The sequence below is a fragment of the Delphinapterus leucas genome, chromosome 6 (genome assembly GCF_059928025.1).
Source record: "Delphinapterus leucas isolate spDelLeu-1000000601 "Yukka" chromosome 6, BTC_Dleu_Yukka2, whole genome shotgun sequence".
In the NCBI taxonomy this organism is placed as follows: Eukaryota; Metazoa; Chordata; class Mammalia; order Artiodactyla; family Monodontidae; genus Delphinapterus; species Delphinapterus leucas.
Window position 1 is genome coordinate 117,458,788 of NC_143134.1, and position 25,648 is coordinate 117,484,435.

The 25,648-nt window shown below is 54.5% G+C and overlaps 1 protein-coding gene across 11 annotated transcripts in view; it reads left to right on the plus strand.

The window, feature by feature from the left end:
• Positions 1–25,648, plus strand: part of DNM1 (dynamin 1) — a 45,961-nt gene that overhangs the window by 11,002 nt on the left and 9,311 nt on the right. For 9 of the 11 annotated variants that reach the window (XR_016393651.1, XR_016393652.1, XR_016393653.1 and 6 more), the window contains exons 2-15: positions 4,587–4,660; positions 4,875–5,024; positions 5,396–5,599; positions 5,885–5,983; positions 6,088–6,248; positions 7,268–7,410; positions 7,544–7,679; positions 7,872–7,939; positions 9,069–9,207; positions 16,450–16,536; positions 19,022–19,092; positions 19,265–19,316; positions 19,522–19,533; positions 21,893–22,006. Coding sequence is in view for 7 of the 11 variants with exons in the window: in XM_089913800.1 (XP_089769926.1) it covers positions 4,587–4,660; positions 4,875–5,024; positions 5,396–5,599; positions 5,885–5,983; positions 6,088–6,248; positions 7,268–7,410; positions 7,544–7,679; positions 7,872–7,939; positions 9,069–9,207; positions 16,450–16,536; positions 19,022–19,092; positions 19,265–19,316; positions 19,522–19,533; positions 21,893–22,006 (1,510 nt within the window). In the remaining 4 variants the exon portion in view is untranslated. Of the gene's footprint in view, positions 1–4,586; positions 4,661–4,874; positions 5,025–5,395; positions 5,600–5,884; positions 5,984–6,087; positions 6,249–7,267; positions 7,411–7,543; positions 7,680–7,871; positions 7,940–9,068; positions 9,208–10,811; positions 10,951–16,449; positions 16,537–19,021; positions 19,093–19,264; positions 19,317–19,521; positions 19,534–21,892; positions 22,007–25,648 lie in introns of all 11 variants that reach the window. The other 2 variants (XM_089913803.1, XM_089913799.1) reach the window with 2 other exon arrangements.

A 25,648-nucleotide genomic window follows, 5' to 3' on the forward strand; every position in this document is an offset into this window, starting at 1 on the left:
TCAGCAGGACCCAGAAACCAGGGTTCCAGAGCAATAGTCCCGGATCTCGGACACCAGAGTAGGGGTGGGGTCACTTCGGCCCTTTGATGTAATTTCTCCAGGCCCCTCTGGGGTGACAGTGCCAATTCAGACGGGGGGAGTATGTAGTGCCTGGAGGTCGTGAGACGTTTTTATTTCATCCTCCCTGTGCTTCAGGTTTGAAGGTACTTCTGCAGATGGCAAGGCAAGGCCTCCCCGGGAAACCACCATCTGTCCAGGATGAGCGGGAGGGGCTGGCCTGTCACCATCCACCCCTCCCACATGTCACTCGAGGCTGGTGGGTCCGGCACACTTTTCTCTGGGCACCTGTTCTGTCCTCCCTCAGGCTAACCAGGAGCTGGGTGGGAGGTGCAGGGGGGGCTCTGGCTGGAAGCCAGATCAGGCCTGAATCCCCAGTGGGGAGGCACCAAGGTACACTTTAACAGAGGGCGTGGGGCAGCCTTTCCGGTTGAAAGGCAGGAGCTGTGGAGCCGCTCAGCCGTGCTCGCTCCTACCAGTGTTGCCTGAGCCCCTGCTGTAGCCCAGCCTGTGCCCAGCGTGGGAATCCAACAGGGAGCAAGGCGCTCAGTCTGGACATGGGAACCAGCCGGTGCTTGTCACTGCCTGTCCAGGCATGTGGGGCTGGAGAGCCGGCCTCCCGGTCCTGGTCCCATCTCGGCCACCTCTCCTACCTCTCCCATTGCTGTGTGGCCTCACAGCTCCCTGCCCTTCTGTGGGCCTCTGTTCCACCCTCTGGATAATGACAGGGGAGTGAGATGTTCTCTGAAAACTGCACCTCCTTGATGTCCATTGTTTCCACCCAACATTCTGTGGTCAGAATCCCAAGATCCAATTCAGTGCCCGAAGGAGGTGAGGCAGAGGGCTCTTCAGGATCTTGGATTCCTTGCTGAAATTTGGGGAGCCTCCGAGGGAAGAGACCGAGGACAGGAGGACCTCCTTGACAGGCCCCTCCAACTGCTGAGCGCCTACTATGTACGAGGCATGGGCTAAGCTCTTTTGGTGAAAGGGTTCCAAGGATCCTCCCGCAGCCATGTGTGGTAGTATATGATGCCCAGTTTAGATCATGTAGTTTACAGCTGAGGACCCTGAGGCCCAGAGCATGAAGCAACTTGCCCCGGGGGCACCTTGCCCCGGGGAATGGCCAAGGCAGGATTCGAACCCAGGGCCTCTGCCTGGCACTGGCTCCTCACCACTGAGCCAGTGATCCTTAAACTTGACAGGAACATGAAAATCATATGGGGATCGTGTTTAAAATCCAGATTCCCTCCTCCCCTCCCCTGCCCCACCCCCCCACCCCCCCCACCCCAAGATTCTAACCCAGCCTGTCTGAGGAATGTGCATTTGAACAGGCTGCCTGGGGAACTCTGACACAGACTGTGTGAGGGCCTCCCTTTGAGAACCTGGGCCAGGGCCAAGATGGGGCCCCTCCCCACCTGGGCACCCCATCCCCACCCCGGCCCTGGGAGATCCTGGTCTGAGGAGGCGCTCTTCTCCCACACATGGCCCTGTGCTCTAATCTCAGCTTCCCATAAGCTGCTTGTCCTTTAAGTAGCCCTGGGAGGCAGCAACTCGGAGCAGGCTGGCGCAGACCCTTGACCACCCCTCCAGCTGGGCCCTGGGCTCCCCACACCCTCTATGTGGCACCTCAGGGACCTCCACCCCTCTGGCCTGCCAGGGCCAAGTGGGCCCATTGGTGTGGGGGGCGGAGGGGTGCTCTCAGGGAAGAGCTCCAGGGAAGGTTCATGTCTCTGCATGGGGAGGGGGCTCTCTGTGTGGAGTCCCATCCTTCCCAAACCCTCCTGCAGTTTCCATGGCAACTACTGTTGCCATGGTACTGCTGGGTGAGGAGCTGTTGGGGAAGAAGGTAGACCCCAGACCCCCAGGCCCACCCCAGCCTCTGTGAGAATAGATGTCCTACCTCCACAGCCCTGAGGGATCCCAAGTACTAGGGGGTCACCCCTGCAAAGGCATCAGCGAATAAAGGATGGGAGAGACAGAGACAGGAAGCTCCCACCCTGCTCGCTTCCCCCTGCCCCCGGTTAATCACCTCCCTCTCTGTGCTGCCTGGTGCACCTCCATTCCAGCACATGTCACATTGCATTGCATTATCTGTTTACTTCTGTCTCTCCCACCATGCTGTGAGCTCCTCGGGGTGGGAACTGTCTGACTCATCTCCTCCCATCCCCAGGGCCCAGCACAGAGCCTGGCACAGAGCAGCTGCTCCCAAATATATTCTAGACTGAATTTAATTGAATTACATAAAAAGCCAAGTCTGGCTCCTCAGGTTTAGAGGGCAGCAGAGTTTGATGGGAAAGTTTGCAGGCTCTGGAGTCCAACAGCACCAGGATTGAATCCCAGCTCTGCCATTCCTCATTGGGTGAACTTGGCCAAGTCACTTCACCTTTCTGAGCCTCAGTTGCCTCATCTGTAAAATGATCATTTCCATATGAGAGCACTTTTTGAGGACTTGGGAATTCAGTGCCCATTTATTAAGGACGTCTTGTGTACTAAGCCTTGTGCTGAGCCATGGGATACAGCGATAGACGGAAAGATGCAAGCCCACCCTTCTGAAGCTCAGAGTCTTGCACAAATGAAAAGCATTTGCCTGGCACCTAGAAATGATGGATAAATGCAGGATTTATCATTCTCCTTCCCCATAAGGTGGCTGACTCCTCCCCATTAACCTCTGCTCTCCCCAGAGGTGGGGCAAGGTGAGAACAGGGGATGAAAGAGGCCTCCCCAGGGCCCCCAGATGAGGCCTTGAACCCAGAAACCTGGGCCTACTCTGTTGTCCCCAAACCCTCTGCCCCAAACCTGCTTTGTGAGTCCGGGTCAGGCTCTGGGCTGGGGGCAGGGGATCCATGTTCATGATCTGGCTGTGTCCCAGCCCTATAGGATCTTTTTTAAAAAAAAATTTTATTTATTTATTTTTGGCTGTGTTTGGTCTTCGTTGCTGCACGCGGGCTTTCTCTAGTTGCAGCGAGCGGGGGCTACTCTTTGTTGTGGCGCGCGGGCTTCTCATTGCAGTGGCTTCTCTTGTTGTGGAGCACGGTCTCTAGGTGCACGGGCTTCAGTAGTTGTGGCTCGCGGGCTCTAGAGCACAGGCTCAGCAGTTGTGGCACATGGGCTTAGTGGCTCCGTGGCATGTGAGATCTTCCCAGACCAGGGCTCAGACCCGTGTCCCCTGCATTGGCAGGCGGATTCTTAACCACTGCGCCACCAGGGAAGTCCCCCTTATAGGATCTTGAGTGTATCCTTTCCCCTCCCTGGGCCTCCATGTGCCTCTCCATGAATGAGGTGACTGGCCAGATCTCTGTGGTCCCTCAAGCTCTGGCCTCCTCCCCCCTTTCCTGAGTCCTGGGAATCCCATAACTGTGATCCGAAGAGCCTGATCCTTGGAGAGGCCTCCACCCTCCTTCTTGTGCTGGCCTGGGTGGGGCCGTGGTTGTGTGGGTGGGGAGATGAGAAGAGCTGACAGGACAGAGAGAAGTGTCACCCTCAAGAGTTAGCTGAAAGGACTGCTGAAGTTGACACAGCAGATGCCTGAGGAATAGACATCAGGTCTAGGGGCATGAGGTGAATTGAGGATGCCTCAGTCCAGTCCTTCAAAGGGAGCTGGGGGGCTTCCCTGGTGGCGCAGTGGTTGAGAGTCCGCCTGCCGATGCAGGGGACGCGGGTTCGTGCCCCGGTCCGGGAAGATCCCACATGCCGCGGAGCGCCTGGGCCCGTGAGCCATGGCCACTGAGTCTGCGCGTCCGGAGCCTGTGCTCCGCAACGGGAGAGGCCACAACAGTGAGAGGCCTGCGTACCGCAAAAAAAAAAAAAAAAAAAGGGAGCTGGGTCTTCAGGGAGTTGAAGGGCAGAAAGCTTTCACCAGAGAGTCAAACAGATCTGTGCTCAGGGTCTGGTAGATACTGGCTGGGCAACCTGAATGTCTCTGAGCCTCAGTTTCCTTGTCTGTAAAATGGGGATAATAACAGTGTCTCCCAGGAGATATTGCCCACGAAGAGCCTGGCATGCAGTAGGTACTTAAAGAGCATGAGTTCTTTTCCTTGCCTCCTCCTTTCCCCCATCCCCCTCATCCTCAACCCCAACCAGATGGGGCCAGGGAAGGGGAAGTGAGATGCTGCCTTTCCCCACAGCGGAAGGGGGGGAGGAGGTGCAACTCCGTTTCCTTGGCATCCACTCTGTGGCCACTGGACGCTTGGGCACGTGGGGTGGGGCTCCCCATGCCTCAGTTTCTCCTGAGTTGAATGGCAGTGGCCGGGTTGGGGCAGGGACTTCCTGTTGGCTCAGAATTAACACAGGGCAGACCTGAGAGAGGTCTGGGAGCCAGTTCAGAAGCACAAATTCTGTGACCCAGAGGATTTGGGGGTGATCTGTTACACCTTTCTCAGCTGCCCTCTTCCCATAGTGAAGCCCTTAGGCTAAGGTGTGGCAGGGAACTTTGGGCAAGCTTTGGGGCTCCCAGTGGCAGGACAAGTGCCCCTGGGACAGAGGGAGTCTCCTCAGACCTTGCCCCTCTTCTCACCCCCAACTCACTGCAGGGACTTCCTGCCCCGAGGATCTGGCATTGTCACCCGACGCCCCCTGGTCCTGCAGCTGGTCAATGCTACCACAGGTATGGGCTTCCCCTCTTTGGGCCTCATTCCCCATCCGAACAGCGGGGATAAAAATGCGTAACAGAGAGGTGGCTTTGCGTGGGGGGAGGGATAAGAAGGCAACGTTTTGTGTGTTTGTGTGTGCGGGGGTCTTTTCCCAGCGGAAGATGGGACCCAGGTGGGTGCCGGCTATTATGATGCTTACTCGCCCTTGCCCCCCTCCTTCTGGGGCAGAATATGCCGAGTTCCTGCACTGCAAGGGGAAGAAATTCACCGACTTCGAGGAGGTGCGCCTGGAGATTGAGGCTGAGACCGACCGGGTGACTGGCACTAACAAGGGCATCTCTCCGGTGCCCATCAACCTCCGCGTCTACTCGCCGCACGGTGAGGAGACCAGGCCCTGGCCCCGCCCCCAGCCTCTTGGCTCCGTCTCTGAGCCCCGCCCCTTGGGAACCATCTTATTGGCCCCGCCCCTTAGCTGGCACCTCGTCAAGGGCTTCACTCCTCCTGTAGACTCCGCCCCCACAGCGACTCCTCCTCTGCGCGTCCTACCCCAGTCCCACACTGCCACGGCTCCGCCCAGCCCTGGCAGCGCCTCTAACGGGCCTCCGTTTAGCCCTTCGCTTTTCCCTAACCCCACCCACCTACGGCCACGCTCCCAAACAGATCCTCTTTAAGCCCGGCCCTGTTCCTTAATCCGCCCGCCCCCGGCCACGCCCCTCGCCTTGAGCGCGCCTTCTCGCCGCCCTGTCCAGTGCTGAACCTGACCTTAGTGGACCTGCCCGGAATGACCAAGGTCCCAGTGGGGGACCAACCTCCCGACATCGAGTTCCAGATCCGCGACATGCTTATGCAGTTCGTCACCAAGGAGAATTGCCTCATCTTGGCCGTGTCCCCAGCCAACTCCGACCTGGCCAACTCTGATGCCCTCAAGGTCGCCAAGGAGGTGGACCCCCAGGGTAGGTTTTCACAGGTAGCCAATGCGCAAGGCCCTGGGGGTCTATTCACAGCGTAAGGGGGAGCCACTGGAGGGTCTAAGCGAATAGGAGTGGGATCAGATTTATGCCTTTAAAAATCATTTTGGCTACTGTGGAGAATGCATGAGGTGGGGAGAGCAGAGGCAGGCAGTGGGCAAGGGAGGGAGTGGGCTGGGAGATGGGGGAATGGGGTGGGATTGGGAGTGCCTGGGGTCGCCTGTGTGAGGGCAAGTGCAGATGTAGACAACCCTCTCCTGCCACCCCCAGGTCAGCGCACCATCGGGGTCATCACTAAGCTGGACCTGATGGACGAGGGCACAGATGCCCGTGATGTTCTGGAGAACAAGCTGCTCCCGCTGCGCAGAGGTCGGCAGGCCACACACCTGACCCACCCCCACTGCCCCTCCTCGTAACACTGCCCCCCCACCCCCCGCAAGGCTGGTTGCCCCTGACCCCCACCCCATCCACAGGCTACATTGGAGTGGTGAACCGGAGCCAGAAGGACATCGATGGTAAGAAGGATATCACGGCTGCCTTGGCTGCTGAACGCAAGTTCTTCCTCTCCCACCCTTCCTACCGCCACTTGGCTGACCGCATGGGCACGCCCTACCTGCAGAAGGTCCTTAACCAGGTAGGGGCTCAGGCCAGGATGAGGCCTGGGGAAGCCTGCGTAACAGAATCATTTAAGCGTATTTTGTGAGGATTGCCCACTGTCCCACAGTGAGGTAGCACCAGAGCTTTGCTGACCGTTCCCTGTCCGGGGCCAGGAAGGGGAGCACTAGGAACGCCCCAGAATGGAGAGAAGTCCAAGACCTTGTGTGGACGGTGGCATTGACAAGGGCTTGGGCTTGGGGGCTAGGATGGGAGTATGGTTGGCTAAAGACCTTTGCTCCTTCTGAAATGGGGAGAGGCTGATCTGTGGAGGAGGTGATCCCAGGGGCTTCCCTAGGATGTTTCTCCATCTGGAATGGGGCTTCCAGAATTACTGAGGGGTGTGTGTGTGTGTATGTGTATTGACAGTAGGAAGGCAGTGTGGCATGGGACAAAACTGGGGTCTCTGGAGGCCACATACCTGGGTTCTAGTCTCAGCTTTGTCACTCACCCACCAAGACTCTCCAGGTCTCTGAGCCTCTATTTCTGCATCTGTAAAATGGTGATAATGGTGATGAGACCTGTTTCTTAGGGTCATTCTGCAGTTCAGGGAGATACTGCGTGTGGAGACCTAACCAGAGTGAGCCTCAGAACTTGAGAATTACCTTAAGGGAGGCCTTAAACCCAAAGGGCACAAGGGGGCAGTCTTCCAGCCATCACTGCCCCTGATTCATTTCATCTGGCTCTTGTGGTGTCTAAAACTATTAAATTAGTCAAGATCAGGCAATTTCAGATAAAAATCTAGATTTCTGGCTTCTACTGAAAATGGAGTTATTGACTCATTCATTCAATTAATACACCTCTGTGAGCACCTACTGTGTGCCAGTCCCTGCCCTCAGGCAGCTTTCATTCTGGTGTGCAGGACAGCAGTGGGCAGGGCTGTGGCTCTGCACCTCACCACATCCACATGAGCCCCAGACATCCTGGCCCCTGCTTGATCCTGTTGGCATTCTGGGTCTGTGACCATGGCCTTAACCCTTTCCTCGCCCCCACCGCCAGCAACTGACAAACCACATCCGGGACACACTGCCAGGGCTGCGGAACAAGCTTCAGAGCCAGCTGCTGTCCATTGAGAAGGAGGTGGAGGAGTACAAGAACTTCCGCCCTGATGACCCAGCGCGCAAGACCAAGGCTCTGCTGCAGTGAGGCCCTCCCCAACTCCTGACTCCCCATCATGGGGCTTCCCCTCCCCGCAGCCTCTCAGCACAGGGCTCTCCCAGGACTCCCTGCCCTGGGTGGCTGCTGCCCCCTCAGGTCATACCACTCTCTCCCCAGGATGGTCCAGCAATTTGCTGTAGACTTTGAGAAGCGCATTGAGGGCTCAGGGGACCAGATCGATACCTATGAACTGTCGGGGGGAGCCCGCATCAACCGGATCTTCCATGAGCGCTTCCCCTTTGAACTGGTCAAGGTAGGCAGACCCCCCAGGGGCAGGAGGGCTCAGGACTACCCTCCCACCCACCTACCTAAGACTCTCTCATGCGTACGTGTGCTGACCCCACTAGAGGCCCTGATGCCCAGCTCTGGGAGTGAGGTGGACCCTGTTTGACCTCCCAGGTAGCAGAACAGGCCCTGACCAGCCATCTCTTTGTCTCCTACACAGATGGAGTTTGACGAGAAGGAACTCCGAAGGGAGATCAGCTATGCCATCAAGAATATACATGGCATTAGGCACGTATTGGGACCGGGGAGGGGAGCTGAACCCTGCAAGGCAGGAGGGGTCTAGTGCAGAGACAGAGGGAGTGATGGAGTGAGCCTCCCTGAGGAAGGACCAAGAGCCCTACCTAGTCCCCAATCTCCTCAACCCTGACTTTCTGGCTCCCAGCTTGGACAGGCTCTGGATAGGGGAGGTGGATGGGAGACCCAGGCCATCCCCCTACCTGCAGCCTGCTACCCTCCTTTGCTTGTCCCTGGGAGCGGCCCGGAGGCTAGAACAGTGGGGTAGAGCCCGAGACACAGGTGGCTGGGGAAGCACCCTTCGGGCTTGGGCCCCCTGCCCATTCCCAGGGTAGGACAGCTCCCCCCAGTGCTATCCAGCACAGAGCTGCCCAAACCACTGGGGTAGGGCCTGGGCTGGTGCATCAGGTGTTAGTCTGTGAACCTTTTATGATGGGATGAGGCCTCTCAACCCTCCAGACCCTGCCACAGTCCCATTAGCCTGAAGTTGGCCCCATTCCACCCCACTTCCCTCCTGCTAGCCAGCCCCAAGGCCTGTGGAGCCGGGACAAAGGCTGGAAAATAGACTGTTCCTAAAAAGCTTAGCCCCGCTCCAGGGACCCAGATCTACACTGTCCATTCAACAAGAAAACTTAAAGCACCTGCTATGTGCCAGGCAGTGAACAAGACTGAAATGTCACTGCTTTCATGCAGGTTCAGTTCCAAGGTTTGGCATGGAATTTACAGACTGCATTGGCTAAGGCACAGAGAAGAAAAAAAATCTCTTTCCTAGTCTTAAAATAAAATGCTTTATTCCCAGAAAGGCTCTTAAAGAAAACCCAGTTTGACAGTTTTCAAACCATTTCTAGCCATAGAACATTTTGTATGAGCAGAATCTGAAGACAAAGCAGGACAAATGCAACAGTTATAAGCAGACCTTGTCTTGCCCTAAAAAGCTTCGACTGAAAGGCCTTCACCAGAATCCCTCCTGCCCATTTTACAGATGGGGACACTGAAGTCCAGACAGGGGTAGTGGGAGGACCCCGAGGGCAGAGCTCAGGGGGGCGGGGCGGGGCCCTGGCCTGGTGCTCCTGGCAGGAGCCGGTCTGTGACACCGTGCCCTTCTTCCGCTCCGGGCGTTCAGAACGGGGCTCTTTACCCCAGACATGGCCTTTGAGACCATTGTGAAAAAGCAGGTGAAGAAGATCCGAGAACCGTGTCTCAAGTGTGTGGACATGGTTATCTCGGAGCTAATCAGCACCGTTAGACAGTGCACCAAGAAGGTAACCAGCTGCCCGGCCAGCCCCTGCCTCTGCCCCGCCCTGCTCTGCTGCCAGGCGCTCCTTCCCCACCTCCCCCAGTGCCTCCTGGTAGCATGTACAGACCTCAGCGGGGTGGGGGAGGCAGGCCACCACAGTTCAGGAGAGGGGGATTCTCTGAGGGGGCCTCACCCAGCCCCGGCCCCCAGACCAGGGGAACCAAGGGATTAGACATTGGAAAGACAGGTATGATGGTGGTAATTTGCCCTGAGAGCCCACCAAGAGCTGCCCCAGCTCAGGGAGAAGAGGGGACCCTGAGCCCCCTCCCTGGTCTCAGAGGTGGGGTCATCTTTGGGGGCTCCAGGGAGGGGTCTTGGGGAAGTCTTGTCCCTGGAGACAGATGAAGTACAGGACCTTCTTGGGTGCTGCCCTAGGGGCCTGGAACACCAGAGGGATTCAGAGGACCCAGGTCAAGCAGGTACCCTGACTCCCCACTGTCCTTCATCTTCCCCATCTCACGCCATCCTCACTCAGGACCCTCACTCAGGACCTTCCCCGCCCCTTCCATCCACATCCAGCCTACCAGGGACAGAGCCCCCTCTGCTATGTCATTTGAGCCTCACAGAACCACTCAAGGAGGGCACGGCAGGGCAGGGAGGATGGCACCCACTTCACAGCAGGAAAACTGAGGCTCGGGAGATCAAGTGACTTGCCCGAGTTCATATGAGCTAGGAGGTGGCAGAGCTGTTACTTGGAGCCAAGGCTTTGGACTCCAAGTCCAGTGCCCCAGACTCCCTTCCTTTCCCCTCCCCACTGCTGCCCTGGCCCCTCTCTATCACCATCTCCACTCTTTCTGTCTTTCCTCTTCTCTCTCTCTGTCTTTCCAAACTGAGCTCCTCCAGACTCCTTAGGAGGAGAGGCAAAGGATGCCCCTTGAGGAGAAAGGGAAGGGCAGGAGTAGAGCAGGGAGCTGGAGAATGGCGATCAGGCGGCTACACAGCAACTCCAGGAGGCATCATCTGCCCCGTAGTCTATGGAAGTGGAGCCCCCTGGAGTTGTGCAGTGCACAGCCTGGGCAGCTGAATGCAACAACCTTGGTGGAGAATAGGGAATGGTGCTGGGCTTTGGAGTCGGGATGAAGCGAATACAGGAGGTTCTGGGAAACCTAGAATTGAACAGAATGTGGGTGAGTGGGGTCCTGGCCTGGGTCAGTTCCTCAGCAGGATGGCATAGGAAAAGGACAAAGAGAGAGAGGGCAGGCTCGGTGTAGCTGACGAGCGGGGGAGAGGAGGGAGGCAAGCCCTGGGGAGAGAATATGAACTCAGTAAGTGCCCTTGGATGGGGCAGGGGCTCGGTCCCTCAGACCCCTCCCACAGCCTCAGAGCCCTGGGGGTTGCTTGGCAGCATCTGGGAGGTGCCGATCCAGGTGGGCAGGAGGGCCAGGTCCCACGCTCACATTGTCTTCTCTTCTGTCTCTCTTTCTCTGTGTCGGTGTCTCTCTCTTCCCTCGTGTCCGTGCCATCCTCCACCCCGGCCCCTGGCTCTGCTTGGCTTTCACTGCCCTCCTTCTCCTCGCCCGCCCACCCCGGCTGCTCCTCCCCTGTTCCCCTCCTCCTCCCCGGGTGCAGGACAGGCCTCTTCACACCTGACCTCGCTTTTGAAGCCACAGTGAAAAAGCAGGTGCAGAAGCTTAAAGAGCCCAGTATCAAGTGTGTGGATATGGTAGTCAGTGAGCTCACAGCCACCATCAGAAAGTGTAGCGAAAAGGTATGATGGCCGCCCGGGAGGGGCTGGGCCTGGCCACCCCTTCCTCATGGCCAGGGCCTCCCGTGGGCAAGAACCAACTGCTGAGCAAGCCCGGCAGCCTCTCAGCCACCCAGGTGGACCCAGACGCCCAGGCCGGCCCGGCTGATTCCTGGCCCCAAGGTCTCATGCCAGCTTCTAACCCTGGGTCTACTGTACTCATGATTCCTTCAGGCCCCCACCTCTCCCAGAAGACTTTGCTCTAACCCAAGCATCCTCAATGGCCGCTTTGATGGTGATGATGATAAGGAGATGGCCGCTGTTTATTGAGCACCTACTGTGTGCCAAGCACTAGGCTAAGTGCCTGCCCTTGTCATCTAACTTAATCCTTTTAACAACCCTAAGCAGTGAGTAGTCTTATCCCCATTTTACAGATGACAAAACTGAGTCTCAGAAAAGAATAGCACAGTGGGATTCAGATTTAGGGAGACTGAGGGAAGAGATCTGGGATCAGGGCCTCCTGGGGCAGGGGAGCTATCCCAGCCCCTCAAAACCAACTTGCCTAAAAGCATATTGGGTTACTCACTTTACTGTAATCCATACATGTTTGACAGGGTCAGCCTCTTTTGAGTCGTCCGTGACCTTTTAGATGGCTTTTTCCTATTTGTCTATTTTGGGGCATTTTGGGGACTTTTCGCCAGATCATCTAAAGCAGTTCTTCCCAGGGGCCTGCATGAGCCCAGCCTCACTTGTATTTGCAAAAGCTCCCTACACTGGGAGGTGGGGGAACATCTGCCTTAACTTCATGTTTTAAATAAGTATCACAGTTTTTGTGGCTCATATATAATTAGTCCTGTGCGCCCCTTACACAATCCTATCTCACTTTTGCCAAATGGGGATAGATTAAGCAAATTAGCATCCACTCAGTGCCTGATCCAGGTGGAATCAAATCTGGGCTGGACTCTCCCTTGCATAGTATATATCATGATATCTAAATCATGGTCCCACTGCATCATGAATACTAAGCAACGCAATCTTAACTTTTGTTAAACTAAAAAATACCAAGTTTATTTTAAGCTGCCTCAAATCTCTTTACAAAAGAACACAAAATATATCTAAATTTTTTTAAATTTGGGGTTTTCATTTTGAAAGGAACACATTCTCAATTAGAGAAAATTTGGAAAATGCCCAAGAGTGAAAAGGAGGCAACAACACTCCCTTTCCAAGAGCCACACTGAGATTTTTGTACATTTCCTGCAAATACACTCCTTTTTTAAAAAAATGAAATTATCGGTATTGATTTTGTTCTGATCATACATGATTGTTATCAAAATATTCAAACTGCACAGAGAAAGCAAAAGTCCCTATAAGCTCACAGCCCTAGAGATAAAGACTGCTAGCAGCACACCCTTCCTAACTATTTACAAATATACACTGGTTTTAACCTAAAAGGGATCACAGTGACCACACTGCTAGTGAACTCTTCTTTTTTACTGAGCAATGTGGAGTGGCATCCTTGTAGTAGCTACGTAAAGATCATGCCCTTGAACAGCTGAATTGTATTCCACTGTAGAAATATGACATGATTTATGTATTCAATATCCTATTGACAGACATTTAGGTTGTTTCCACTTTTTTTTTCTTTTACAAACAGTGCTGCAGTGAATAGCCTTATAAATATATTTGTAGTACTTATCCTGTCATTTCTTTAGAGCAAATTTCTAGCATAGAATTGCCTAGTCAATGGATGTGAGCACTCACAGTTTTGGTAACTTCTGCAAGATTTGCTCTCCAAAGAGTTTTCACCAATTTATTCCTCCAAACTCTTTTTTCTATACATAGGCTTATTTACTTTGTTAGGTATTTACACTGTGAATATATTAGTATCCTGCTTTTTCTCTTAATAACATACATTTTGGTGGGTGTTATTACATAGTCTATGTGAACATTTTTTAAAATAAATTTATTTATTTATTTATTTATTTAATTTTTGGCTGCGTTGGGTCTTCGTTGCTGCGTGCAGGCTTTCTCTAGTTGCGGCGAGCAGAGGCTACTCTCCGTTGCAGTGCGCGGGCTTCTCATTGCAGTGGCTTCTCTTGTTGCGGATCACGGGTTCTAGGCGCGCACCCTTCAGTAGCTGCAGTGCATGGGCTCAGTAGTTGTGGCTCACCGGCTCTAGAGCACAGGCTCAGTAGTTGTGGCACATGGGCTTAGTTGCTCCGCGGCATGTGGGATCTTCCGGGACCAGGGCTCGAACCCGTGTCCCCTGCATTGGCAGGTGGATTCTTAACCACTGGCCCACCAGGGAAGTCCCTATGTGAACATTTTTAATGATTGCATAATATTCTATTGAATAGATTTATCACGGTTTACTTAACCATTTTCCTATTGGTGAACACTGAAACAGTCTCTAGTTTTTCAATATTATAAATACCCTGGCAATGAACATCTTTGTGTATAAAAAATTTTATTTTTCTTTCTCTAGGATTATTTCCTTAGGATAGATTCCTAGAAGACTGATTACTAGATATAAACATTTAAAAACTGTGGAACACTTTGCTGAATTGCCTTCCAAAAAAGCACTAATTAGGGTAAATGGTAATATTTTGGAAACAACCCAGATGTCCATCAAGAGGGGATTGACTATGGTATCGCACAGACAATGAAAGACTATAGTTGTTAAAAGGGCAAGGGATATTTATTTCCATTCACGTGTCCTTCCACAATGTACTGTGGGGGGAAAAGCAGGTTTCGGAGACAAATGTATAGAATTTGGGGGGGGAAGAAATATATATAAATGATAAATATATATAATATAATAATCTACATAAGTGATAAAGTTCCAAAGGCATAGTTACTAACCATTATTTTAAGAAGGCAAAGAACACAGGAATTTTTTCATTTCTACTTCACAAACTTTTGTCATATTCAGATTTCTTACAGTGAGTCGGTAAATTTTTGTAAGGAGAAAAATTGATCAACAAAAACTTTAGAAAGGAAAGCTTATAAATTATTTCTTTAAAAAATTGCCTTTTAATTGATTTAATGCATAGTAGTTTTTTGCTTACATAGCAAAATTCACCCATCTTCCTCTTTTTTTTTCCCTCCCCAAATCTTCTAAATTTAGCAAGCCACTCCTACTGATTTCTCCTAGCCCTGCTGGGATTAGAGTTTCATCTCTGGATGAAATCTGGAGTTTAATGTCCAGCACAGGGTGTGCTTCTCAGTCTTCTCAACAGCCCTAAGAGGGAAGGTACCATTATTACCTCATTTCACACATGGAGAAACTGAGGCTCAGAGGGGTCCAAGCACTTTTCCAAGGAAGGTCAGCAGGGTAGGGGGCTGGCTTTGAACCCAGAGCCATGGTGGCTCCAGGGCCTGCATTCCTGACCACTAAACAGTGGGCTCCAGGCTGACTGCCCCACTTAGCCAAGACCTGAGAGAGAAAAGTTCCGTTTTAAAAACTGGCTGAAAGTTCTGGAAATGCTCAGAGGCAGCCAGAATGGAAAAAGATGCTCAAAGGGAACAGAACTTCTCAAAGGGGCTGAGGCTGCCCTGTCATTTGTGACACATGGAAAACTTGACAAATGTAATATCCAGGCCGTTAGTGGGAGAACTGGTCATGCTCTTTGGCAAATTGCTCCCTCCTCCTCCCTCCTTGCCCCTCCCGCGACGCCACCCAGGGAGGGAGCACTTGGGACCATCTCAGAGGAGGCTTTGCTGGTGGCCGTGACTCGGTCCCAAATCTACCCCAACTCGGGGATTGTGAGAAGGAGTGATGGCCTATCTCTGAGCCTCTCGGTGCAGAAGGGTCCACTGGGTCCCTCCAGCCAGTGCTGTTTTTAAGCCCCGGCTCTCAGGCTGCCTCTCTTCCAGGTCCCCTGAGCTTGGCCACATGAGCCACACCCTTGGCAGAGCCACGGAACAGTCAGGGGGGAGTGGGGAGGATGTGGCATCTCTCAAGTCTGCCTCTCCTGGGCTGACATCCAGGGCGCTGCTCTCTCCCCCATCCTCCTGCCTTTCCTGATGCCCCCCACCCCTCCCCCACCCCATCCCCTTGGCCTCCATCTTGCCCTCAGAATCACTACCTGTGACCCAGGCACGCTAACCTCCAGCTCTCTTCCCACATAGGGGGATCCACCTGCGGGGCCTGACCCAGGATAGGAAGAGGGACAAGGTGTGGGTCTAGCTTTGCCCAGCCTGGGCCCCTCCATGGCAGAGGAAGAGGTCCCCTTGGGTAGACTCCCACCATCAGCAGCTCAGCGAGTCCCCCTCTCCAAGGAGCTGCCGGTTCATGAGCCAGAGGGCAGAGGAGCCCATGTCTGCTCACCCTGGCAAGGAGGGCAAAGACTTCCATCCTTCATTCATTCCCTCATTCTTTCAACGTGCCCTCTTTGGGCATGGCAGTGTGCCCAACCCTGGGCCCTACCTTCAGGGCAATTACAGTCCAGTTTGGGGAGGGAAGTGGGGTGGAGAGGGATGGGGCACATGGAGGTGGTCACAGTAGGCTCTCTGGAAGACACGATATTCAACAGAGTCCTGAAGGAGGAGTCAACCCGGGTTTTGTCCAGAGCCTGGTTGAGCTGAAGGCAGAGTCCACAGGCAGGGGGGAAGGGTTTGGAGCAACTTCCCCTTTGACCTCAGTTGATAAAAACTGCGGGGGGTGGGGGGTGGGTAGAAGGGTGCTGCTGAGCTTCTACCCCCAGAGGAGTGGGGTGGAGACAGGCTGGCCGAACAGCTCTGAGCCAGGCAGATGTGTCGGGTTAGCGGTGCCGGGACAGGGCATGCAAAGGGAGGCAAAGCCGGGTGGATTCGACCAAGAGGGCCCCCGCAGGGTACTGCTCATGCTGCTGGCACTCCCACTCCGCATGCCCACCCCACCCGCAATGCCCTCGCATGCCTGTGCCTCCTGCATGTCCTTTGTGTAGCTGCTGGTCTTCCCCTGCTCCCCTCCCCCAGCTCTGACAAGGAGCATTGCCTGTCCCCAGCCTGACTCAGGAGGCCACCTGGCACCTCGGGCCCTGCCCTCCGCAGATTCTCCCTGGATCGTAATCTGTGGGCTGTTACCGGCCTGATTCCCCACCTGACTGTGCCTCCAAGCCTTTGAGGAGGCAAGGGGTAGCCCTGAGGATCAGTGAAAGTTTGGGGCGCTAATAGCGCCCCAAACAGAGGCCTCAATCGAATAGGTGTGTTTCCAAGATGGCTGCCACCAAGATGGCGGCCGAGGAAAAGGCTGATTCCCAAGGCATTTGTGCTCATGGGAACTGCCGGCCCCTGTGAAGTTGCCCAGGTAGGCTAGTGAAGAGGGCCCGGGACTGGAAAGACCCTTGACTTGCCATTTGGAACCCACAATTAGGGGAAAGGGGTGGCTGTGGCTTGGTGCCATCAGCTTCCTGGGCCCCCAGGTGTGGGGCATTCTGTGTGTCCCTCCCACCCCACGGCCCTGGATTCTGGTGGGGTTTGGGTGCCCCCTACCCGTGCCCCCAGTGTACGTGGCTCTCTCCCCTGCCCCCCCCTCCCCAGCTCCAGCAGTACCCCCGGCTGCGGGAGGAGATGGAGCGCATTGTGACCACCCACATCCGGGAGCGCGAGGGTCGCACCAAGGAGCAGGTGAGCCCACGCACCGCCCCCTCTTCCCTCACCTTTCACTCCTGCCCTTGGGCTCACCTCCTTCTTCCCACTTTGTCTCTTCTGTCTCAGTCTCTCTTATACTTTCTCTCCTTGTATTAACTTTCTGCTTCTCTCTTGCTCTCTTTTTTGTTGTGAGAAAATATATACATAACATAAATTTTACTATTTTAACCGCTTTAAATTGTGCAGTTCAGTGGTATTAAGTCCATTCAGATTGCTGTGCAACCATCACCACCAACCATCTTCAGAACTTTTCATCTTCCTAAAATGAAACTCTGTCCCCCTTAAACAGTAACTCCTAGGGACTTCCCTGGTGGTCCAGTGGTTAAGACTCCACGCTCCCAATGCAGGGGGTGCGGGTTCAATCCTGGTTGGGGAACAAAGATCCCACATGCCCCACAGTGCAGCCAAAAACAAACCAAAAAAATGACACCCATTCCCCCTTCCTCCCAGCCCCTGGCAACCACCATTCTCCTTTCTGTTTCTATGAAGTTGATGACTCTAGGTACCTCATATAAGTGGAAGCATACATTTGTCCTTCTGTTTCCGGCTAACTTCACTTAACATAATGTTCGCAAGCTTCATCCACGTTGTAGCACGTGTCAGAATATCTTTCCTTTTTAAGGCTGAATAATATTCCATTGTATGAATAGACCACATTTTGTTTATCCATTTTTTTCCACTTTTTGGCTATTGTGAATAATGCTGCTATGAACACAGGTGCAAAATATCTCTTTGAGAGCTTGCTTTTAAATCTTTAGGGTATATTTCCAGAAATGGAATTGCTGGATCATATGGTAATTCTATGTTTAACTTTTTGAGGACCTGCCATACAGTTTTCTAGAGAAGCTGCTCCATTTTACAATCCCACCATCTGCTTCTCAACTATCTATACTCTGGTCATCTCACTTTGGGCCTCTCTCTCTTTGCTGTTTCTCTGGGTCACCATACACCCCTCATAGGCGCCCTCCCTTCCTTTTATGTAGTCATTTATCAAATATTCTTTCATTCATTCATTCATTCGTTCATTCAATAAGAAGCATACTCCCTGAATGCTCCTCTGAGCTGGGAGGGGCAGAGGTGAGCAGGCTCCCTCATGGCTCACAGGCTAGTCCTTTTTCCTTGGCCATCTCCCTGTCATCTTCTATCTATACCCACCTCTGGCTCCCAGTTCCCAGCTTCCATCCTCATACGCCCCTTCTCCACAATGGTGCTGTCCCTAATCACTCACATTTTTGTTGCCAATGTTGTGTTTCTAAATCCTCACTGGTCTCTTTTTAATGACAAAATGATAAATACTCAATAAAATATTCAATCAGTATAGAAGTCATTAAATTACGAGTAAGTGTTCCTCCATTCACGCTTCCCCGCCCCCAGTCTCCCATAAAAGAACCATTATTAAAAGTGTGGTGTGTCTCCTTTCAGACATTTTCCCTAGGCACATACAGATTCCAGATTTCCTCTTACTCCTAAAGAATCACAATCCTGCAGTGTGTCTTGCCTTTTTTTCTCTGAAGATAATTGTAGCTAACATCTGTTGAGCACCTATTACAGGTCAGACCCATGACCTTCCTCCTCTCACTGTGTCTTCACCACTCCTGTGAGGCTGAAACCCTTCATTTGTGGAATTTGAAGCTCGGTGAGGACAAACTCACAGGAAGCAGCAGGGCCTGGGTCTGAACCCGGCAGTGAGCATCAGGAATGTCACCCCCATCACAATTTGGTCACAAATCCCATCACTCTTAATTATTTGCAAAGGGGATTTTCCCATGCCAGAATCTGGAAGTTATCCTCATTCTTCTGAACAGCTGTAGAGTGCCTTTTAGTTTAGAGGATACCATAATCTATTTCACCTTCTGATAGCCATTGGCTTGTTCCCAGTTTTTCTCTGCAACAAACCACACCAGACTGAACACCCTGGTACATGTATCTTTGCTCACTCAAGGAGCTTATCTGTGAGATATAGTTCTAGAAGTGAATATATGCATTTTAATATTGTCAAATATTGCCAAACTGCCCTCCAAGAAGGTGATACTAATTTACAGTTCCACCAATGGTATGTGAGAGAATCTGTCTTCCCACAGTTGTGCCCACACTGGTCATTATCAATATTTATTATTAATTTGATAGGTTAAAAAGGGGTCTCACTTTAACTTACATTTCTTTATCAGTGAGAGGGAGCATTTTTTACATATCCTTATTGGTTGTATGCATTTCTTCTATGGGTTACCCATTCATGTTCTTGGACTATTTTGATTTGTGTTTCTTGTCTTCCACTTATTGATTTATAGGAATTCTTTGTTCATTATGGATACTATTATGGATACATTTATTTATTGTGGCTTATACATTGATTTATTATGGACTCTATACATGCTGCAAGTATGCTTCTCCCAGCTTTTCATGCATTTTAAAACTCTGTGGTATCTTTTCCACTTTACTGCTGACCTGTGTATCCTTGAAGGTCATGCTCCTCATCGATATTGAACTGGCTTACATGAATACCAACCATGAGGACTTCATAGGCTTTGCCAAGTGAGTGCTCCCTGGTCAGAGAAGGTGACACCTCGTGTGACTGTGTGTGTATGTGTGTGTAGGACCCAGGCCTGTTGGGTTAAGCCTCTGGGTCTGGTGCCCACTGAGCAGTAGCAATGAAGCCGGGCCTCTTGAGAGAAGTTTCTGGGACTCTTCTTTCTCTCCTCATTAGTGCTCAGCAGAGGAGCAACCAGATGAACAAGAAGAAGGCTTCAGGGAACCAGGTGAGTGAACTCCAGTGCCCCAGCCGAAGGGATGGAGGGTGCCGGATGGACGCCAAGCTCTGAGATCCCCCTCCCCCGAGGGGAAGGGTCCCACAGGGGCCAGAGCGCCTGTCAGATGCCAGCCACAAGCCTCCCACTCTGCATCAGTAACCCTCTCTCCTCTCTCCCGGTGCTTCTCGTGGTTGCTATGGTTACCTCTTTGCAGGATGAGATTCTGGTGAGTACCAGGACTGGGGCTCTTGGTTTGTGTAGTGAGGGGGAGGAGGGGACCCATTTGTAGTGGGGATGTGCAGGGGTCAAGAGGGCACCCTTTGGTTTGCACACACCAGCCCATGGGTGTCCACATATGCGCTCAGGCCAGAGGCAGGGTCTAGCCACACACAGAGTCCCACCAATCTGTCCATCACTGCGCATGAACTAAGCATGTACTTCAGCCAGAGGTAGACCATGTGGGCTGGGGTGGGTGAAAATGCCTGGCAAGGGCCTGGCACTGAGTAGGGGCTCTTTAAATATCGGTTGGATGGATGGATGGATGGATAGATGGACGGATGGATGAGAGAGAATGTTTTTAAGCTGGCATCTCTACCAGAGAGTTGTAAAGAGTGAATGAAATGTCAAGAGACCAGTGCCTCCTTACCTATTCTGCCCTTCAGATCTCTGCTGAAACATCACTTCTCAGCCCCAGTTGTACCACCAGCCATAGAGTTTGAGCTCTTCCAGAGGCTGTAGTTTCTTTGTGATAATCTAGGTGTTTGTGTGATTACTGGCATCATATCATTTCCCTCTTGAACCCTATAAGGGGAAGGGCTGGGTCTGTCCTGTTCACCAGTAAATCCTCAGCCCCCAGTGCAGTGCCTGGCACACAGTAGGTGCTAAATAGAATGAAGGAGCTAATGAATGCAATATCCCAGGGCAATTCGGTTCAGCAAACACTCACTGGTGCCTGTACTGTGCTGGCCCCTGGACAGGAGTCAGACTCTGGCCCTGCCCCTTGGAAGCCTGGGCTTGTAGTCAGGCCCCAGGCAGGGTGGGAGTGGGGGGAACAGGAGGCCCCTGGTGCTGGGGCTCTGGAAGGGGGGTTTGGGTGAGCAGGGAGGAGGGCAGAGCTGGGGGTGGCCGAGGGAGGACAGGAGTCAGGGCGGGAGCAGGGTGGAGAGGTCTGTTGGTCAGATTGGGGAGATGGAGGGCCAGGGAGTGGCATTCAGACTCAATTCCAAAGACAGTGACAAGATGCTGAGGGGATCCTCTCCAGACCGGGACAGGGTGGGAGGGTGGTCATGAGGCACTTGGCTACCACATCACTGTTAATGACTAAGGCAGCTACTAGCTGTGATCCGCTGTGTGACTTGGGTTCTCCGCAAGGTTCTCAGGGAAGCCAGAGAGGTTTAAGGAGGGCTGGGAGTGGGGGCGGGGGGCGGGGGGGGTTGCTTTGAGGGCCTTAGAAGCAGGCTTGACCCCAGAGGGCTTTCCTGCCAGCCCCAGGCTGCTCAGTCTTCTCCGGATGCTCAGGGGAGAAGCCAGGGAGGCCAGGGCTGGGGGAGGGAGCAGAAGTAGCTCCCTTGTCCCCTCAGTCCGTCCCACCACCAGGGTCTGGTCAGTGTCCCTGCCCTTGGAGCAGAATCCACAGGCCCTAATCTGTGTCAGTCGCTCAGGACAGTCCCAGAGACAGCTGCTTCCTGCTGTGAAAAGAGACCTTTGCCTGTTACTCTGGGCTTCTCCGGGGAAGAGGAGTCTGGACAATTTGTGCTCAGCTCCTCCCTGCCACATCTGTGCTCTACCACCGCACCCCTGTCCTGGGGCTTGGAGGCAAAGACTCTTAGAACCCTACTATCACAGCATTCATGTATTCATGCCACAAATATTTATTGATAACTTGCTGTTTGCCTAGCCCTCTGCCAAGTGCTGGGACACACCAGTGAGGGAGAGAGTTCACAATTTAGCAAGACAGACTGACATCAACAGATAATCACACACACGCATGCAAATTCAAAACTCCAGTCATTGTCATAGAAGAAAGCTTAAGGGAGCGATGAGAGATTATAATAGGGGTCCTGACTTATATGGGGGGCCGGGGAGAGTCTGCCTGAGAATGTGACTTCTGAGCTCATACCCAGAGGATGAGTAGGATTTGCCAGGCCAACAGGAGGAAGTGCTTTCTAGGCAGAGTCAACAGAAGCACGTGCAAAGTCCCTGAGGTCAGAAAAAGTCTTTGAATAAACTGACTGTTAACCTGGAAAGATACTCAGAGTTATCTTGCCCAATCAGCCACCTAAACTCTGCTTGCACACTTTTTAGCAGTGGGGAGCTTGTCCCCTACCAAGGCCACCAGTCCCCTACTCAGATGGCTCTGTCAGAAGGCTCTTTATCCTGAGCTGACCTCTGACTTCCTCTGTCTTCCTCTCTGTTCACTTGTGGTTCAAACCAGGGCAGGTCTGGCCCCCACCCTCTCTGACCAGCCAGGCCTTGAAGAGCTGGGGGAGGGGTGAGCTTTTGAGGGTCTCTCTTTGCCCACCCCATCCTCCATGGGGAATCCTGGCCTCTGTCCACTGACTTCCTGCCCCCCCCCGACCCTCCAGGTCATCCGGAAGGGCTGGCTGACCATCAACAACATCGGTATCATGAAGGGGGGCTCCAAGGAGTATTGGTTTGTGCTGACCGCCGAGAATCTGTCCTGGTACAAGGATGACGAGGTAAGTCAAGGGCCGCTGGTCATCAAGGGGTCTGGCTGGTGGCCAGAGGCAGGCTGAGACCCTACCACAGGCTTGGAGTGGACTGAACCACCCAAAAGGGGGATTTAAAACTCTCATCAAAGACCTCTGGGTGGAGGTGGGAGGTCAGGACCAGAGGCAGGCAATCCTGGGGGCTTATCCAGGCTGGATGGAGAAGAGGGCTTGGCAGGACTGGGGAGCTTGGGGCTCAGCGCCCTGGGGTGGGCAGGGGTGCTGGGCATCCCTCCCTGACCCCACCAGCCCGGCAGCCTTCCTGTTTTCTTGCTCCAGGGCGTGCCTCCTACTCCGTGGCCTCCACAGGCCCATGACACACACGAGTCCAGCTGCCAGACACGCTGTTAACCCCTGCACCCCAGCCCCCCAGCCCCCAGCAGTCCGAGGGGGATGCCCAGGGTGCCTCCAGCTGGAGGGGCGAGGAGCGATGGGGCCCCACAGAGGCACCACCCCAAACCCCTCCCTGCCCACTGGGCACAGAGAAGCCCAGCCACCCCCCTTCCCTGCTGCTGGTCTCCTTTAAGAACGAGTCCCTTTGGCTTCCACATCTGGATTCCAGAGGTGACCAGAGAGAGCAGGGAGGGCTGGGGGGGAGGGGGCTTGTGGTAATGAACTCCAGCTGGCCAAGGAGTGGGGGGAGGGACCCCCTTCTTCCTGAGGGGTCTGTTGAAGGTGAAGGTGCTCTCCATGGGGGAGCAGAGCCTGGGGCGGTGGCCTCTGATTTCGCTCTCCAAGCCCCCCTCCTTGATCCTTGCCCCCTCCAAGTCTCCCCAGGCAGGGCCCCCCTCCTCACTTTGGGCGGGGCCCTCTGTCGTCACCGGCGGGGGCGCCAAGCCATCTGGACCTCATTACCCCAACCCTGGCCTCTCTCAGAGCATGGGGCCCCTCGAAGGGTGGAGCGTGAGGCTGTGCGGGGCACGGGTGTGGGGACCGCTTCCTGCTCTACCGCCTGGGCAGCCTTCCTAGACGTGCCCGTGCCCCACCACTCCTTGGGCTCCTGTGTTGAGGTTCCTTGCACAGGGCCAGGGGACAGTGTGACCTGGGGCTGGGGGCTAGAGATGGGCTACACTGGGGGGAGGAGGGAGTATATCTGAGCAGGGCCCCCGTCCTTGTGTGTGTGTCTGTGTGTGTGTGTGTGTGTGTGTATCGGGGGGCTGGTCTCTGTGGAACTTCGTGTGTACATTTGAGTTGAGTCGAGTGTGACCCCGGCGTTGAGTGTACGTGTGCGTGGGGGAGGGCTGGGCAGTGAGTGCTGGGAGGTGAGGGTGTATGTGAGGCTTGTGGACGTGGGGTGTGGGTGTTTGACAGGAGAGTGTCTGGGGTATAAGCGTCGGGGCGTGTTCGGTGTTTGCGGGTTTGCATGTGTGTGTGGGGGCAGACCATGTGTGCCCGAGGCGTGTGTGCCCGTGCCCGGTGTGTAAGCATCTGTGTGTATGTGTGGAGAGTGGACTTGAGGAGGGAGGGCGTGCGTGTGGCACGTTTGAGGATATGTATTGTATGTGTTGGGGATGTAAGGATGGGAGAGGGCTGGTGTTCCATTGTGAGCGGGTGTGTGCGTCTGTGTGCGCATGTGTGTGCATGCACTTGTGTGTGCTTGGGACACGGATGTGTGATTTAAAATTCGAGTGTGGGAATGTATGTTTCCGAGTTGTAGGTGTGTTCGTGCCGAGGTAAGGTTGCGTGTGTGTGTTGGGTTGTGAGTGGATCTTTTTGCCCTAAAACAGCTGGGGACAGGGAGGTGGTCCGGGCTGGGCGGAGGGTGATCTGTCCCCCTTCTCCCCCAGCCACCAACCGTCTGGTCTTTGGGACTTGGGTGATCCTCTGGGCAGACAGGCGGCCGCCCACATCCCCAGCCCTCACTGACCCCCCATCTTCTCACTCTTCCTCCGCCACCCATCAGCAGCCCCACCCCGTCCCACAGCATGGTGGCGCCCCCATCCCTGTTGCCTCCTCCCAGCCCACCCTGTGCCCCCCAAGCCCCCTGCCCCGGCTCCAGGCTCCGGTTCTGGGATGGCGCGTGGGGGCCGCTCCAGCTCTCCAGCGGCGGTGCCGAGGGTCTAACCCAGCCCAGCCTAACCAATGTGCAGACTACTGTACAATTTGGAAGTCCTGAACAGATAGTCTAAACACTGGGTAGACGGAGTGGAGGTGTCCTCTGATCCATCCAGGCTGCAGTGTCTGTCCGTCGGGTGAGAGCTTCGGCCCCATGTCCTGGAGATGCAAGGTCCCCAGCCCAGCCCAGCCAGCCCGGGGTCCCCTCTCTGCTCTGACTCCCCTTCTGCCTCCTTTGACGTGGCAGGGGTGAGCGGGAGCTCTGGCTGGGGAGGAGGGGCCTGGGGACGGGCCGGCCTGCGGGAAGGAGGGGGCTGCTCCTACCTAGTGTCCAACCCCAGAGCAGAGCGCAGGGCGGGTGGCGGCGGGGCCTCCCTCGAATGCTTCCAGATGTTCCCTGGCCGCGTGTGCAACTTCCTCCTCTCCTCCCCCAGCCGCCCTCTGGGGCTCCCGGCCACCCGCCTGGCATAAAGAGGGCTTTATGTGGCTGGATGGGCCAGGGGGGTGCGGGGGGCAGAGAGAGGTGGGCAGGATGACGCCAGGACGTGGAGCAGGGTCCCCTGAAACCCAGCCCCCGACCCGAGATACGTGGCGAGGCTCATGCCCAAGCCCCGAGTCCTCCAAACCCACACAGTCACCCCCCCCCGGGCCCCCGGGCGTGGGCCCTGTGGTGTTGGGTTGACTAGTGGGGTACAGGCAGCAGAAACCCCTCCCCTCCTCCCAGAGCCCCATCCTGGGGTACCTCCTCCGAAGATCCCTGAGCTCCTCCCCTCTGTCTATAGGACAGAGGAGCCTACAGTCACATGTCAGCCCCCACCAGATGTACACACATGTGCACACAGGCCTGGCACCCACATGCCATCCACAGATAAGCGTAACTCCTCCCAGACGATACAGATAAACCACACAGATTCAGCCCATTACGAAAACTCTATGCACGTGAGTACGTGCACCCACAGTGCATGTCCCGCAGGTACATTCATGCAGACACATGGACATTTACAGTTGCCACACCTACGGAACTGTGCACACGTACACACACACAGCCGGGCTGGCACCTCCTCAGGCACCCTCGTGCACACACAGGGACACATGGGCACACGCACAGTGGTGAGAGGACACGTGCTCAGACATGCACATGTTTGCACAGACATACAACCACACACATTGCACACACACACTCACCATCTCCAGGCTTGTGCTGTGTGCCTGATCGCTAACACATGGGCAGCTGTGGGGAGTGGGCTGAGCCAGCCCTTTGAAGCTGCCAGGCCTGGTGGCCGCCCCCCTTCCCCGTCTCTCCAGTCAGGAAATGAAGTCAGAGGCTTATCCAGAGCAGGCCCCATCGGCCAGGCTGGCGGCAAGAGAGGCCGAGTGCGGGGGTCCCTGGCTGGGGCTGGCCTGGCTTGCGTCCAGGGCTTGCTTGGGGCGGGATGTGGGAGCCAAGCTCAGCCTCGCCACCCCAGGCTCTTGAGCTCTGGCATGGATGTGGAGGCGGTGGGAAGGGCTTGAACGCCGTGGGGAGCCGAGGTGCCCAGCAGACCCGGGGCTCCGTGG